This window comes from Lepidochelys olivacea (genome assembly GCF_965140295.1).
Source record: "Lepidochelys olivacea isolate rLepOli2 genome assembly, chromosome: 1".
Lineage (NCBI taxonomy): Eukaryota > Metazoa > Chordata > Testudines > Cheloniidae > Lepidochelys > Lepidochelys olivacea.
In genome coordinates this window covers 290359498-290374315 of record NC_140411.1, presented here as the reverse complement: position 1 = coordinate 290374315, position 14818 = coordinate 290359498, and the positions used below count along the sequence as shown (strand labels likewise).

The 14818-nt window shown below is 39.8% G+C and overlaps 1 protein-coding gene across 9 annotated transcripts in view; it reads right to left on the bottom strand.

Annotated features, from left to right (window-relative positions):
* The window catches only part of GRIP1 (glutamate receptor interacting protein 1), a 556915-nt gene that overhangs the window by 42125 nt on the left and 499972 nt on the right, over positions 1–14818 (bottom strand). For all 9 annotated transcript variants that reach the window (XM_084616426.1, XM_084616431.1, XM_084616424.1 and 6 more), the window contains 2 exons: positions 14263–14408; positions 12404–12484 (listed from right to left, as the gene is read on the bottom strand). In XM_084616426.1, the coding sequence (XP_084472552.1) occupies positions 12404–12484; positions 14263–14408 (227 nt within the window). The remainder of the gene's footprint in view (positions 1–12403; positions 12485–14262; positions 14409–14818) is intronic.

Genomic DNA, 14818 nt, shown 5'->3' with positions numbered 1-14818 from the left:
AGACTAACAAATTTACTTGAGCATAAAATGTAGCTCACGAAAGCTTATGCTCAAATAAATTTGTTAGTCTCTAAGGTGCCACAAGTACTCCTTTTCTTTTTGCTGGTATAGCTATACCAGCTATACCACTATACCAGAAAAGTGATCCTAGTGTGGAGGCATCTTATATCATCAAAACTGTGCTTTTGTCAGAATAGCTTATTTCAGCCCCTATTCCCCCCCCAAAAAAACTACACAGGTAAAAGCTCAGTTTTGCTGATATTACTGTCTACACACCAGGCGTTTTTGTAGTACAGCTATGCTGGTCACAAATCACACTTTATCATATCCTGGGACCTGGCTGATATAGCTATGCTGGCTGATGTCTGTAGTCTAGGAAATAATGGCCACAGTCTAGAATTACATAATCACATTCTATTTGACCACCTGTGAAAAGTCTGGTTTAAGTGATTTGCCCAGCATCACACAGGAATGCTGTGGCAAAGGCAGGGATAGAATCCAGTTTTCTGGGACAGCATTCAACTGCCTTAACTATTAGGCCATCTCCTCTCTCTTCCTGCAATTCACTACCTCATTCACTACACATCATCCACCCTTCTGTAACAAATGAACCAGGGGTACTACAGACAATCTCCTTCACTGCACAACCCTGATTCCTCCCCATAGCAACTCTAACTTGTGCAAAAAATAGTAAGTGATCATATAATTAAAGACTGTATCATAATGCAAAAACACAAGGGGGCATTTCCTAACTATTGAACGTTTGACTTTGCAACCTTAACGTTCTTTTAACATAGTTTTTTGTATGTAGTTTCGTACATTTTTAAAAAAGCAAAGTGAAAAAAAATCCACCATGTGGCATCATATTTACACCCACATAGGTCATCAGCAGGGTTGGAACCTTTATATCCACCACACAGACCTCTGCCATTTGAGCTAAAGGAGTAATGGATGGTAGTAGTAGATTCTCATCATCTATGTGGACCAGCACTAGAGGCAGAAATCTCTACTGAGCATGTGTGATTTTTCAAAGGCTTATAATTTGGCCAGATATAGGCAGATTTTCATGGAGATGGCCAAAGGCAAATCCTGACTCAAAGGCCACCCCTGGCCAAATTTCAAGTCCCTGTTCCAAATCATGGGGACGCTAGAGGTTTTCAAAGCAAAAAAATTACCAGATTTTTTTAACATGAGTAAAACACTGTATCTTCCCCTAGCATTGTTCTTGGAACCAGCTGAATTGTCCTGGCTGGAGTTCTCCCAAAAAAGGCAGACACCTGGCATGGAGAATTTCAGCCCAATTGGTTAAAGAATGACAAAGTTATAAGCAATTAAAAGCAGGGTCTTATAATGGGAAGTGTCAGGTAATTTTAAAAGTAGGTGATACTACCAGCCCCTCTTTTAATAATTATTTTATATATAAATCAATCTGAGATTAGTGTTATATTCTAAAACTGACTGGGGATGTCTGTCACCAAAGAATTTTGATGAGGTTAATATCTAGGACCCTATCTTGCCTTTGGATTCACTGGAGACCCTTAGGCCTGTGCAGAGTCCCAATGAAATCATTGGGCCTCCCGATTGCTAGATTATTTTAGCAAACATACTGATGGGATCTGCAAAAAGAAAACATGAAAACACCACGCTATCGTAATATTGCTTTTTCTGAATTTTGCTCGATATGGAAATTTAGCTCTATTTTTGAAACTTCATGCTTAGTATATTCTTTTTTATGTAGCTGTTGAGATCCCTGCACAGTGAGAGCCCTTACACACTCTGTATTCTGAACTAAGAACATAAGAACGGCCATACTGGGTCAGACCAAAGGTCCATCTAGCCCAGTATCCTGTCTTGCGACAGTGGTCAGTGCCACGTGCCCCAGAGGGAATGAACAGAACAGGTAATCATCAAGTGATCCATCCCCTGTCGCTCATTCCCAGCTTCTGGCAAATAGAGGCTAGGGACACCATTCCTGCCCATCCTGGCTAATAGCCATTGATGGACCTATCCTCCATGAATTTATCTAGTTCTTTTTTAACCCTGTTATGGTCTTGGCCTTCACAACATCCTCTGGCAAGGAGTTCCATAGGTCCACTGTGCGTTGTGTGAAGAAATACTTCCTTTTATTTGTTTTAAACCTGCTGCCTATTAATTTCATTTGGTGACCCCAAGGTCTTGTGTTATGAGAAGTAGTAAACAACACTTCCGTATCTACTTTCTCTATACCAGTCATGATTTTATAGACCTCAATCATATCTCCCCTTAGCCATCTCTTTTCCAAGCTGAAAAGTCCCAGTCTTATTAATCTCTCCTCTTATGGAAGCCGTTGCATACCCCTCATCATTTTTGTTGCCCTTTTCTGAAACTTTTCCAATTCCAATATATCTTTTTTTGAGATGGGGCGACCACATCTGCACAGAGTTTTCAAGATGTGGGCATACCATGGATTTATATAGTGGCAACATGATATTTTCTGTCCTATTTTCTATCCCTTTCTTAATTATTCCCAGCATTCTGTTCGCTTTTCTGACTGCCGCTGCACATTGAGTGGATGTTTTCAGAAAACTATCCACAGTGCCTCCAAGATATCTTTCTTGAGTGGTAACAGCTAATTTAGACCCCATCATTATATATGTATAGTTGGGATTATGCCTTTCAAAGTGCAATATTTTGCATTTATCAACATTAAATTTCATCTGCCATTTTGTTGCCCAGACACCCAGTTTTGAGAGAATCTTTTGTAGCTCTTCGCAGTCTACTTGTGTCTTTACTATCTTTAGTAATTTTGTATCATCTGCAAATTTTGCCACCTCACCGTTTACCCCTTTTTCCAGATCATTTATGAAAATGTAGAATAGGACTGGTCCCAGAACAGATCCCTGGGGACACCACTTTTTAACTCCCTCCATTCTTACCTACCCTTTGTTTCCTATCTTTTAACCAGTTACCAATCCATGAGAGCACCTTCCCTCTTATCCCATGGCAGCTTACTTTGCATAAGAGCCTTTGGTGAGGGACCTTGGCAAAGGCTTTCTGAAAATCTAAGTACACTATATCCACTGGATCCCCTTGGTCCACATGCTTGTTGACCCCCTCAAAGCATTCTAGTAGATTGGTGAGGCATGATTTCCCTTTACAAAAACCATGTTGACTCTTCCTCAACAAATTATGTTCATCTATATGTCTGACAATATTGTTCTTTATTATAGTTTCAACCAGTTTGCCCAGTATTGAAGTCAGGCTTATAGGCCTGTAATTGCCAGAATCACCTCTGGAGCCCATTTTAAAAATTGGCATCACATTAGCGATCCTCCAGTCATCTGGTACAGAAGCGGATTTAAATGATAGTTTACAGACTACAGTTAGTAGTTCTGCAATTTCACATTTGAGTTCCTTCAGAACTCTTGGGTGAATACCATCTGGTCCTGGTGACTTATTGCTGTTTAATTTATCAATTTGTTCCAAAACCTCCTCTAATGATACCTCAATCTGGGACAGTTCCTCAGATTTGTCACCTAAAAAGAATGGCTCAGGTTTGGGAATCTCCCTCATATCCTCAGCCGTGAAGACCGATGCAAAGAATTCATTTAGTTTCTCCGCAATGGCCTTATTGTCCTTGAGTGCTCCTTTAGCACCTCGATTGTCCAGTGGCCCCAGTGGTTGTTTAGCAGGCTTCCTGCTTCTGATGTACTTCAAAAAATTTGCTATTACTTTTTGAGTCTTTGGCTAATTGTTCTTCAAATTCTTCTTTGGCCTTCCTAATTGTATTTTTACATTTCATTTGCCAGTGTTTATGCTCCTTTCTATTTTCTTCACTAGGATTTAACTTCCACTGTTTAAAAGATGCCTTTTTGCCCTCACTATTCTTTCAACTTTGTTGTTTAGCCATGGTGGCTCTTCTTTGGTTCTCTTACTAATTTGGGGTATACATTTAAGTTGAGCCTCTATTATAGTGTCTTTAAAAAGTTTTCACGCAGCTTGCAGAGCTGTCACTTTTGACACTGTACCCTTTAATTTCTAGTATCAGAGGGGTAGCCGTGTTAGTCTGGATCTGTAAAAGCGGCAAAGTGTCCTGGGGCACCTTATAGACTAACAGACGTATTGGAGCATGAGCTTTTGCGGGTGAATAGTCGGATGCATGACTAACCTCCTAATTTTTGTGTAGTTTCCCTTTCTGAAATTAGATGCTACAGTGTTGGGCCACTGTGGTGTTTTCCCCACCACAGGGATGTTAAATTTAATTATATTATGGTCACTATTACCAAGTGGTCCAGCTATATTCATTATATTGGACCAGATCCTGTGCTCCACTTAGGACTAAATCAAGAATTGCCTCTCCTCTGGTGGGTTCCAGGATCAGCTGCTCCAAGAAGCAGTCATTTAAGGTGTCAAGAAACTTTATCTCTGCATCCCATCCTGAGGTGACATGTACCCAGACAATATGGAGATAATTGAAATTTCTCATTATTATTATTGAGTTTTTTATTTTAATAGCCTCTCTAATCTGCCTGAGCATTTCACAGTCACTATTATCATTCTGGTCAGGTGGTCGGTAATATATCCCTACCTCTATATTCTTATTATTAGAGCATGAAATTTCTATCCATAGAGATGAAGTGAGCTGTAGCTCACGAAAGCTTATGCTCAAATAAATTGGTTAGTCTCTAAGGTGCCACAAGTACTCCTTTTCTTTTTGCAAATACAGATTAACACGGCTGTTACTCTGAAACCAGAGATTTTATGGTACAATTTGATTAATTTCCAAATTTTACTTCATTTGATTCTATGCTTTCTTTCACATATAATGCCACTCCCACAGCAGCACTGTTCTGTCCTTGTGATATATTTTGTACCCTGGTATAACTGTATCCCATTGATTATCCTCATTCCACCAAGTTTCTGTGATGCCTATTATATCAATATCCTCATTTAATTCAAGGCACTCTAGTTCACCCATTTTATTATTTAGACTTCTAGCATTGGTATATAAGCACTTTAAAAACTTGTCTCCTTTTAGCTGTCTGCCATTACACGATGTAATTGAATGGGACTCTTTTTTTGTTTGATTGTTTCTGATCAGACCCTGCCTGTATTTTATCATTTTCCATCCTATCGTCCTCACTAGGACATATTCTCTATTAATAGATCCTCCCCTAAGGGATGTCCGAACCACGTGCTCCTCCGCACCTGTTGGCTTTCCCCCAGCCCTTAGTTTAAAAACTGCTCTAGGACCTTTTTAGTGTTAAGGTTGGAGAGCGTGTTTGGAACCTGAAGGGTGCATAAGAGTGCATAAAAAGATACAGATGGTAAGTTCAATGCTGAGGCTGAAATTCTGCTTTTATTCTACTTTAAAATAAAATTAAATGATTAATACTTTGTATTTGTAATCATCATGTGGGAATTTCCTTTGATTTTTTTACACTCATTTAATATTCCAGAGAGGAAGACTATCCTGTGGTTAAGATACTGGCCTGGGACTCTGGAGATCTGGGCTCACTTTCTGGGTCTGCTGCAGATTTCTTCTGGAATTTTAGGCAGATCACATAGGCGGTCTCTGTGCCTCAGTACCTGATCTATTGTTTGTCTTACCTATTTAAATAGTAAACTATTCGGTGCAGCTACTGATCAACCTGTGTTTGTACCATGCCAAAATATGAGACCCTGACCCCAGTTGGGATCTCTAATAGGGGACTGCCCATCTCAAATTGGGTGGGACAGATCCGAAATGCAGAGCTAATGTCCCAGTCCTGGGTTGAATGACTCTGGGACAGCGTTTGTCCCAGATTACCTGCAGTGCTGCTCCGTGCTTGCCCAAGGCTCAGGGGCAGCACCAGCCTCTTCCCGGTGAGGGAGGCTGAGGTGGGCCTTAGCCCCAGCTCATCACAAGGCCCCGCCCCCTGCTCTTCCTCTCCCCTGCCCAAGTCCCCACCACCTGGCCAGGTCAGAAGCTGGAGCCAGGCACTAGTAAGAGCTGCCCAGGGAGCACAGGCTGCTGGTGGGGAGTCCTGGACCCTCCACCTGTCCTGGGCGACGTGCCTCGAGGGGTGGAGATATGGGTTGGGGACTGCTCTCAAGTACCCTATCACCCTACTCAGGGGAGGTGGAAGATCCAGGGCTCCCCACAGCGGCCTGGGCAGCTCTTACCACAGCCTGGCTCTGGCTTTTGACCTGGCCGGGGGAGGGGTTAGGGTTAGGTATGAGGAGGAGCAGGGTGTGGGAGTTTGGGGGAAGAGGACGGGAGCGGGGTTTGTGCATGTGTCCTGCTTTTGCTTTTTGAAAAGGTGGTCACCCTAGTCTGTAAGGATCTGTCTACACAGTCCGCTGAATCAAGCCTCCCAGGCAAGATTAACAGACTCTGACTTGTGAGGCTCATGCTATCGCACCAAAAATAGCTGTGTAGATGTGGTGCTTTGAAGCTGTGGCTCAGACTCTGAAAACCCACCTCCCTCCCCCTAGGCTTCAGAGTCTGAACTCCAGCCTGACGCACAGCGCCTGCAGAGCGAGTTTTAGAGTGGTATCACGAGCCCTGTGAGCTTGAGTCTGTCGACCTGGGCTGGGAGGCTCACTGCCCTGGGCTGTGTACTACTGTGATATTACTATTGAAACCAGAAAAGGGAAATAAAAATCCCTGAAATCTATGGGAACAAATAATGCAACGGCCCCCTCAACATTACTGCTATGACAAAATCAGAATCTACTGCTGCTGTCACAAATCATTGCAAACAGGAAACACAGGCGGTGGTCACTGAAACATCTATTAACTTTTTTCAAAAATGTTTCCAACAAACTTGGATCAAATTATGATTTTGGCCGGGAAACTAGGCAAAAGCGTTTTTTCCCTTTAGTGTCCAGCCAAATCTAGGCAATTGCAGCTGAGTTTGGCTTTGAGTTTCCAACTTTGTTTGAACTCAAAACTCGAACTAAAATTCAGAGGCTGTACACAAACCAAGTCAGCAAACTGAAATCGTTGACGCACAGCTCTTGATAACCCCTACTTGTTAGAGAACACTGTTTACTAACGGGACTAAAAAGCTCATTGAATCCATACGTAAGCAGTTCTTACAGTTGATTATTTTTTGTTCTTAAAAGTGCATAATTAATATTAAAATGGCTTATTTGGGGCTGCTGAGAGCCGTCAAGTAAATCTGCACATTGTGGATGTGGGCCCAATCCTGCAAACCCTTGAAATATTATATACATTCCTTACTCTTATTCCATGAGCTATTAGCTTCAGGGAGTAAGGTACAATTTGTTGTGAGTAAGGGTATCAGAATCTTACTAATGATATATAAGCACAAAAAAGAATAAATGACCTGCTAACCTTTTATGTATTTTTAAGGTTTGCCTTACATAAAGAGCTCATAATGATTTTTGGAAAATGAGTCAAGATAATTTGCTTCCAGGCTCAAACCTTGTACAACTACTGCTTTTGAAGCCCCTTGAAACAAATTTTTTTTCTGGCCCACCTGTGAATGGAGGTTAATAATAAAAATTCTGATGATGCCAGAACTGTATCCGCACTAACAGACACTGCAAGAACTGATTTATGCTCATGAACAGATGGTTCAATACCTGAGTACAACGTAAGGCTAATACAGAGTAAATAAATAAAAATAGATGGTACGTATAGATACACCCATACATATACATAAATACTATTCAACATACAACTCCTCAAATATTTTTCTCCTTGACACTAAATATCACAATTAGCCTCCTTTTCTCTAATATATAATGAAAACACCACGAGGTATCTCAAAAAAAGCACAATTCTGCCCCACTTTTATTTGAAGACCACTTCTAATAGATAAACAGTTTTTGTCACTCATTTTAGAGTGGCTGCTAAAGACAGGCTTTACTGTGTGTGTGTGTACACAATATTCTTCCAGTTTAAAATTTCTACAGTGGGAGAGTATGCAACAGTTCTTTTATGCCAAAGGTGTATGATTTTCACATTTTTTGACTAACGTTCAAATATACTTAATAAATATGGACCTCATCCTGAAAAAAATATATGCATATGTGAAACTTTACACATAAGAGGAGTGCCACTGAACTCGGTTATTCATGTGCATAAGTGTTTGCAGGACTGGGGTCTATATATCTTTTGGTGTATGATATACAGGACATAGGAAATTACAATTTTCATATTACATTAGCAAATATATCTTTTTAACACCTTTCAATGTATTTTTAAAATATGTGGCTCTGATAAAATAGTTGGTGTGTCACAAAAATCAATCTTGAAAAAATCTATATTCCACTACATTGTCTAAAATCAATATAGATGGCAAATAAATTAAATCAAATTTAAGCACCTTACAATTGCTGAGGGCTGACCTGCTTAGTAATTTCCATGAAATGGCTCTGTTTAAAAAAAGATGATATTGCCTAGCATATTGTTGTGTCATACATGGTTCCATTAGAGCTAGGAAAAAAAACTGGATAAAAATTGTTTGCCAAAAAATGCATATTCAAGTCAGTGGAATTCACCAAATTATTCTGTCTGGAATAAACAAACAAACTTGAAAACGTTGAAAAGATTTGTTTCGACATTTTTTAAACAAATTGTTTCAATTTGAAATGACTTTTTGTTTCAAATTTTCCTTCAGTTTTATTTTTACAAAAAGTAAAAAAGAACAAAAACCCAAACCCAAATCCTTTGGGTCACACAAAATGTTTTGATTCAAAACTAATTTTTTTTCAACTTTTTTGTCTTGTTGAAAAAAAGTGGAACAATTTCTTTTTGGGTCAACCTGAAAGGAATTTTTTCTCCGAGTGTTTAGTTCAGCTCCTGAACCAGAAAATCAGTTATTTACACAGTTCTAGTTTCTGTGGCCTGGTTTAAAAAATGGAGAAGTTTTAATTTCCAGAAGCAGTTAATTGGGTATGAAATTGGTGCTAACTGCAGTATGAAAGATAGAGTCACTTATCTTGGCAGACTATGGACTAGGTTCCTGATCCAAAGCATATTAATATAAATGGAAAACAGGCCTTTCACATGCCCTAGGTGGATGCTAAGGGGACCCGTAACCCATTAAAGAATTTTGGGGAACCTTGAAAGACTTAACTAGGACCTTCTTTTCGGAGGTTAAGAGTGTAAAATTGTGTGTGTTAGAGCAGCATCTGACAAGCCCATTGTATTGAGAGACAGTTGACATAACAGTTACATGAAAGCCAGTGGCTTTGGTTTACAGGGATTCACATGAACTTTTCTTCTGGTTTTACTTCATTATGATTTGTGCCCGCTTAGTTTCTATGTTGAATGAATTTTAAACAAAGTGAAATTCAGCCCCCAAAATTGAGTTGCACATGATTTCCTCCAAAACTCTAAATCAGCTCACGTTCATTGAGTACTTTGTCCAGATTCAGAAGCTTTTTGAGAACCAGGCAGTAGTTTCACGTAGGCTTATTTATTGACCAAGAAAAATGAAAGAAACACCTTCATCTGGACCCCCTCTGCAGAGTCCCATTACCATTGCACCCAGAACCCCCCAACAAACCTTTGTGCATGCAGATCCCTCCCGAATCCTGATCCACCACTGAGCTGCCCACATCAGATTGCCCCACACAGAACCCTCTCAACCCACCCCTAGATCCCCCCATACTTGGATCCTGCCTTGCTGAGCCTGTCTGTCCACACCAGGTGCACCTGGCATGGAGAAGCAGGGCCCTGTGGTGTTTCTGGGGCAGGCCTGTTCCTTGCGTTGTGTCAGGATTGGGTGCAGCATCACCACTGAGTCCATGTGCCGGGGGAATCTTCACAGTGATCTCCCACCTCTGTGCAGCTGGTGGCCTGTGCTCCCCAATGCCATGCTGGAGCCTCCACATTTATTTGACAAATAAAATGTTCAGAATTTTGCAGAATTTTAAAATATTGTGCGCAGAATTTTTTGGCGCAGAATTTTAATTTTTTTTGGCGCAGAATGCCCTCAGTAATAATACCGATGGCACCTCAGACTAAGTACCTCACTAGCTCCTCTAGAACCTTTACATATGAACTGAACAAGAGGGGTAGCAGAAATGACCCCTGAAGACTCCTGCAGCAGAGAGCCTGCAGGAGTATTGACTACAGAGTGTCTACAGTGCTAACCCATGTCTAGCCCAAATGGATATTATATCACCTGATCTCATGTAGTATTTATGCTCTAAGCTTGATAGCTCCAGCTTTGTGGAGAGTTGAATTTCACCCACAGTGCATGCAGTTTCTTCCGTTGTTTTGTTGGGCCATTTTCATTTTGTTTTTTAAATGAAAGCATTTAACATTATGACAGTAATGTCAATAAATGGCATGAAGATATTAATGTGCTATAAATGCTCTGAGTGAAATTAGTATAAAACATTCACCCTGTTAAATCACAGTGGCTCATTTCTGAGTTAATTCGGTAGAACAGAACAAAGTATTAAACCAAGCACAAGTACAAATGATTCAAGGCTTTACAAAGGGTCTGAAATCTACCAGACAAATTTTCAAAGTTTTAGTTAATGAGGGGGAGGATAAACACTTTAAAACCTTTGCATTACAGTACATTGAAAGAGAAAAGAAGACATCTTCATATAAATACATATAAATAACATTATTAATACAAGTAAAAACTATTTTTTTATAAATAATCAGGAAATCAACATTGAGTCAAGGTCTAATAACTAAATAGAACAACCTCTTTCTAGGTCTTCCCATTGTTCAGTATTTTATCTGTATGAATGTTTCATGTGTTACCACTCCTTCTGCTGGCAGATCTATGATTTTAATTTGCATCAAACTGCATTCCTTATCGAGTCTAACAATTCTTGATATGCGTATATAACAAATGGGAACATAATAATCTGAACCTACAGTGGTGCATCTCATTTGTTCTTCAGATGCCAATCATAGTGCTAAATTCCTCACCGAATTTTTGACTAATTTTAATCTGTTGTGCTGCTAAAAGCTTTGATAATATAAATTAAAACACAAAAAAACCTCTACAGACATTTCACAAAGTATTTTGCATAAACATAATTCTGAATAAAGCCAACGGTCTAAGTAAGGCCACAAAAAGCAATGAAATTTTAATTCCTATCAGGCCAGATTCATCACTGGCATCCGTGCTCTATGCATAACACCCATTAACTTTAATGGGATTGTGCCTGCTTGCATCAAGGGCGGGGTCTAACAAGATCAAGTTACAGACCAGAGCCACTTTTTACTGGCTGCTAAAAAAAGTTAGAAAATAAAAAAAATATTTTATTTCAAATGTAAAATGACAATGTCAAAGTGTTAAAAAAATTAAATGAATAAATTTCCTCTCATTATTATTTTGACCTGAAATCTGTTTCCTTAATTAAATTAAATTTTGCTCTATGATGTGTCCATTTTTGGTGTGCCATTAAAGCGTCACACATGAGTGCTGATCGGCTGGCACTGACAATTTTAAATGTATAAATAGTTTTGAAGCTATTTGCTTAGCCCACACATAACCTTTGGGCCCTGATGCAGCAAATGACTCCTTGTGTGGGTCCCTGCACCCAGGAGGAGTCCCTCTGAAGTCAGTACAGAAACCTCTTGCAGGACTGGGGGCCTTGCTTTGCTAAAATTGGCCCTGATGCAAGAAAGCATCCCTTGTCAGGGAAGAACTTTTGCTTGTAACAAAGTCCCATTGGCTTCTGTTTTTAAACTGACTACACTGGGACTTTGCATCTGCTTAAGTTCTTTCCTGAATTAGAGCACATATCAACTTAAATTTGACTTATGTTTTAGTAATGGCAAACTTGACCATGCCTCTTCAACTAGCTATAAACATAATACGGAAACTACAAATGTGTTAGAAGGAGATACTTGATAATAGATAGCATTAGCATTGCTAACTGGAGGCTCTGACTTTCTAATGTGCCGGGGGGTGCTCGACTCCCTGACTCTGCCTCAGGCCCCAACCCGCCTCACCCCACCCCCATTCTATCCCCACCCTGCCCTTACTCCATCCCTTCCCCCAAGTCCCCATCCCGCCTCTTCATGTCCCATTCCACCCGCTCCCCTAAGCACACCCTGCCCTCGCTTATCCCCCTCCCTCCCAGCGCCTCCTGCACGCTGCGGAACAGCTGATCCGCGGCAGGTGGGAGGCACTGGGAGGAAGGGGGAGGCGCTGATCAGCAGGGTTGACAGCGGGTGCGAGGCGCTTGCGGGGTCGGGGGGGGGGAATGGAGCTGGCTGCCGGTGGGTGTTCAGCACCCACTATTTTCCCCCCCAGCCCTGGCAGACCCACAGAGTTGACGCCTATGTTGCTAACCATCACACTGGCTGGAAATAGCACACACACAAAGAGGTGTTTCAATTGAAACTGATTACAGCGCATGATTATATGATCCACTTTTAGCTATTTAATACCTTACAATAGTTGGCTTAAAATTAACCATAATTACTTACAACTTATGGTGATGCCAAGCTCCACGTTATGCTTCTTTGGTAGTTTTACGTGAAATGTTCCACTACTTGGTATGACTGATTCTGTAATGAAAAGTAGATGATTTACAGGCTGCAGTACTTGCAAGGATGTGGAGTTTTAAGTGTAAGCCAATGAAAATACATTAATAACACTTACATCACACCTACCCTTTCATGAAAACAATGTAGGAGTTGATGTGAAAGGAGCATGACACATGCAACATATTTTATATCAGTGATGGTAATGTCACTGCATAAGGTAAGGGTCTGTAGCTCCATTATTCTGAGGTTTAAATCTCAACTGATGGAGACTGCATGTGCCTACCAGTGGCTTAGCCCACATCATCTCAGCTGAGGTGCAATTTTGTGCGGGCACGTACATGAAAAACTTACTGTTGTCAGGTAGCTTTTAATTAAAAAGACACAAAATAAGTCCTTCTGATTTCAGGCACTTTTTGGTGTAGGTCTAAGACATTTTGAAATATTCACCTAAATAACTGCAGTGGATTTTATTTCTCAGGAAAAGTAAAGGAACAAAAGCACAGCATAGTGAGGGAAAGCAAGGAGCCAGCTGAGGCAATGAAAGTTTGAACACACAACATTACATCCCAGTCCTGACTTGTGGCATCTCCTTTGCCCCAGATAAATCAGACTGCATGCTGCAGTGGTTTAGAGATGTAAATAAATACCACTAGCAACTAGAAGTCTGATTCTTCTCTGGTGAGTTTTGACATAGGCATTATTGGGAACAGGAGTAGGCCCAAAGTTTGCAACACAAAACACATTTTCATTTGTGACCTCAGACAGATTTAAAATTTGCTCTCCAGTTGTGCATGGTGTTATTTTTGAATATTGCATTGGCTATGTATAAAAATGTATGGATAATATGCAATAGTCTGACCATACTTTAATGGAAATTTGCATGATAAGGTATCACTCATAATTATTACTACAGCAACCCTTAGCTGGGATTTTGCATAACATGACCATTATATGAAATTCCATTTGTAAGAATATTTATACCATGCAAAATCACTGCAGAACTGACACAGTAATGACTTCTACGGAGCTATTACTAAATTAGTGGAGCTGTCTTAATGGTTCTTAATATTTTATATAGATACATAATATTAATTTTAAAATATATTTAAAAAATAAGTTATCTATATATACATTGTGGATTGGTGGGTGTTTTGGGATGTACATTGTTTATATAATGTGCATACTACATATATAATCTGTGATTTTGTATTCTACATGCTTCAATACCTTAAAAAAGGTGAGGAGCCATGGGAAAGTAAAAGATGCATTGGCAATGTTATGCATTTCCTTACTTTTATTTAATTTAATTTTTGCATATAATTTACAGTGTTGTTTTTAAAGATTAAATTCTAGTGTTGTTCTTTCTGGTCCATACCTCAAGAATGGAACCATTAAGATTTCTCCACTAACCCACTGTTTACATAACACTTTTCTGAACAGCAAAACCTCATTAACAGGTAACACTCTACAGGAGATTGTAAATACATTTAGTAATATTCTGCTGAGCTAAGACTCTAACTCTGGACAGAAATACGTTTGCAAATAACAAAGAGGAGGGACGGTCACCATAACTTTCTACAGCATTTGCCATTTCCCCTGGGGTTTGGAGCACACTGAGGAGGGCCATGTGCAATGAGAAAGCTGCACCTACGGGCACAATTTTCAGGGGGGGCAGCTTCCCAAAGAAATGGCATATGTGAAAATAAAGTTCCAGCCTCATATGCCTGCCAAATAAAATACACGTGATAATCACTCTTAATACTGTGTTGCAAAAAATACATATACATATACATTCATACCTGCGACATCAAACTCTATTTCTAAAGTGACCTTGCCGGTGATAGAAGAGTCTCTGAGAAGCTGATTAGCTTCTTCAAACGTGCTGTCTTCTGTTGGAATTCCATTTATTGCCATTACTCTGTCTCCTATTTGTAGAACCCCACACCTTGATACACAATAATAAAAATTAGCCTTCGGATGTACAGGTAACCAGTATCCAGTTATACAAAATAAATCCCACCTGACCTTTAAAAAGGATGATATATCAGCTCATTCTATGCAATGGCAGCTAGCAGTTGTATCTACTATAGAACGAATGTGATTCTACATGAAACCATGGTATTACAAAAACGTATGTAGGTGCAGTTGAAATGCTCCAAGAAGTAATTAATAATTCAAAAGTCAAGCATTTCCTATGCTGTGATCTGAACTAAAACTTAGCAGAGATGGATGTGGTTCCTCCATTGCAAAGAGTTTATTAGTTTTGAATTTCAGAGATTTTTTTAAAAAATGGATTCTCTCCTTTTTAATTAATATAGCCTCTAGTCTGCTGTTGAAGCAATCAGCAAGATAAAG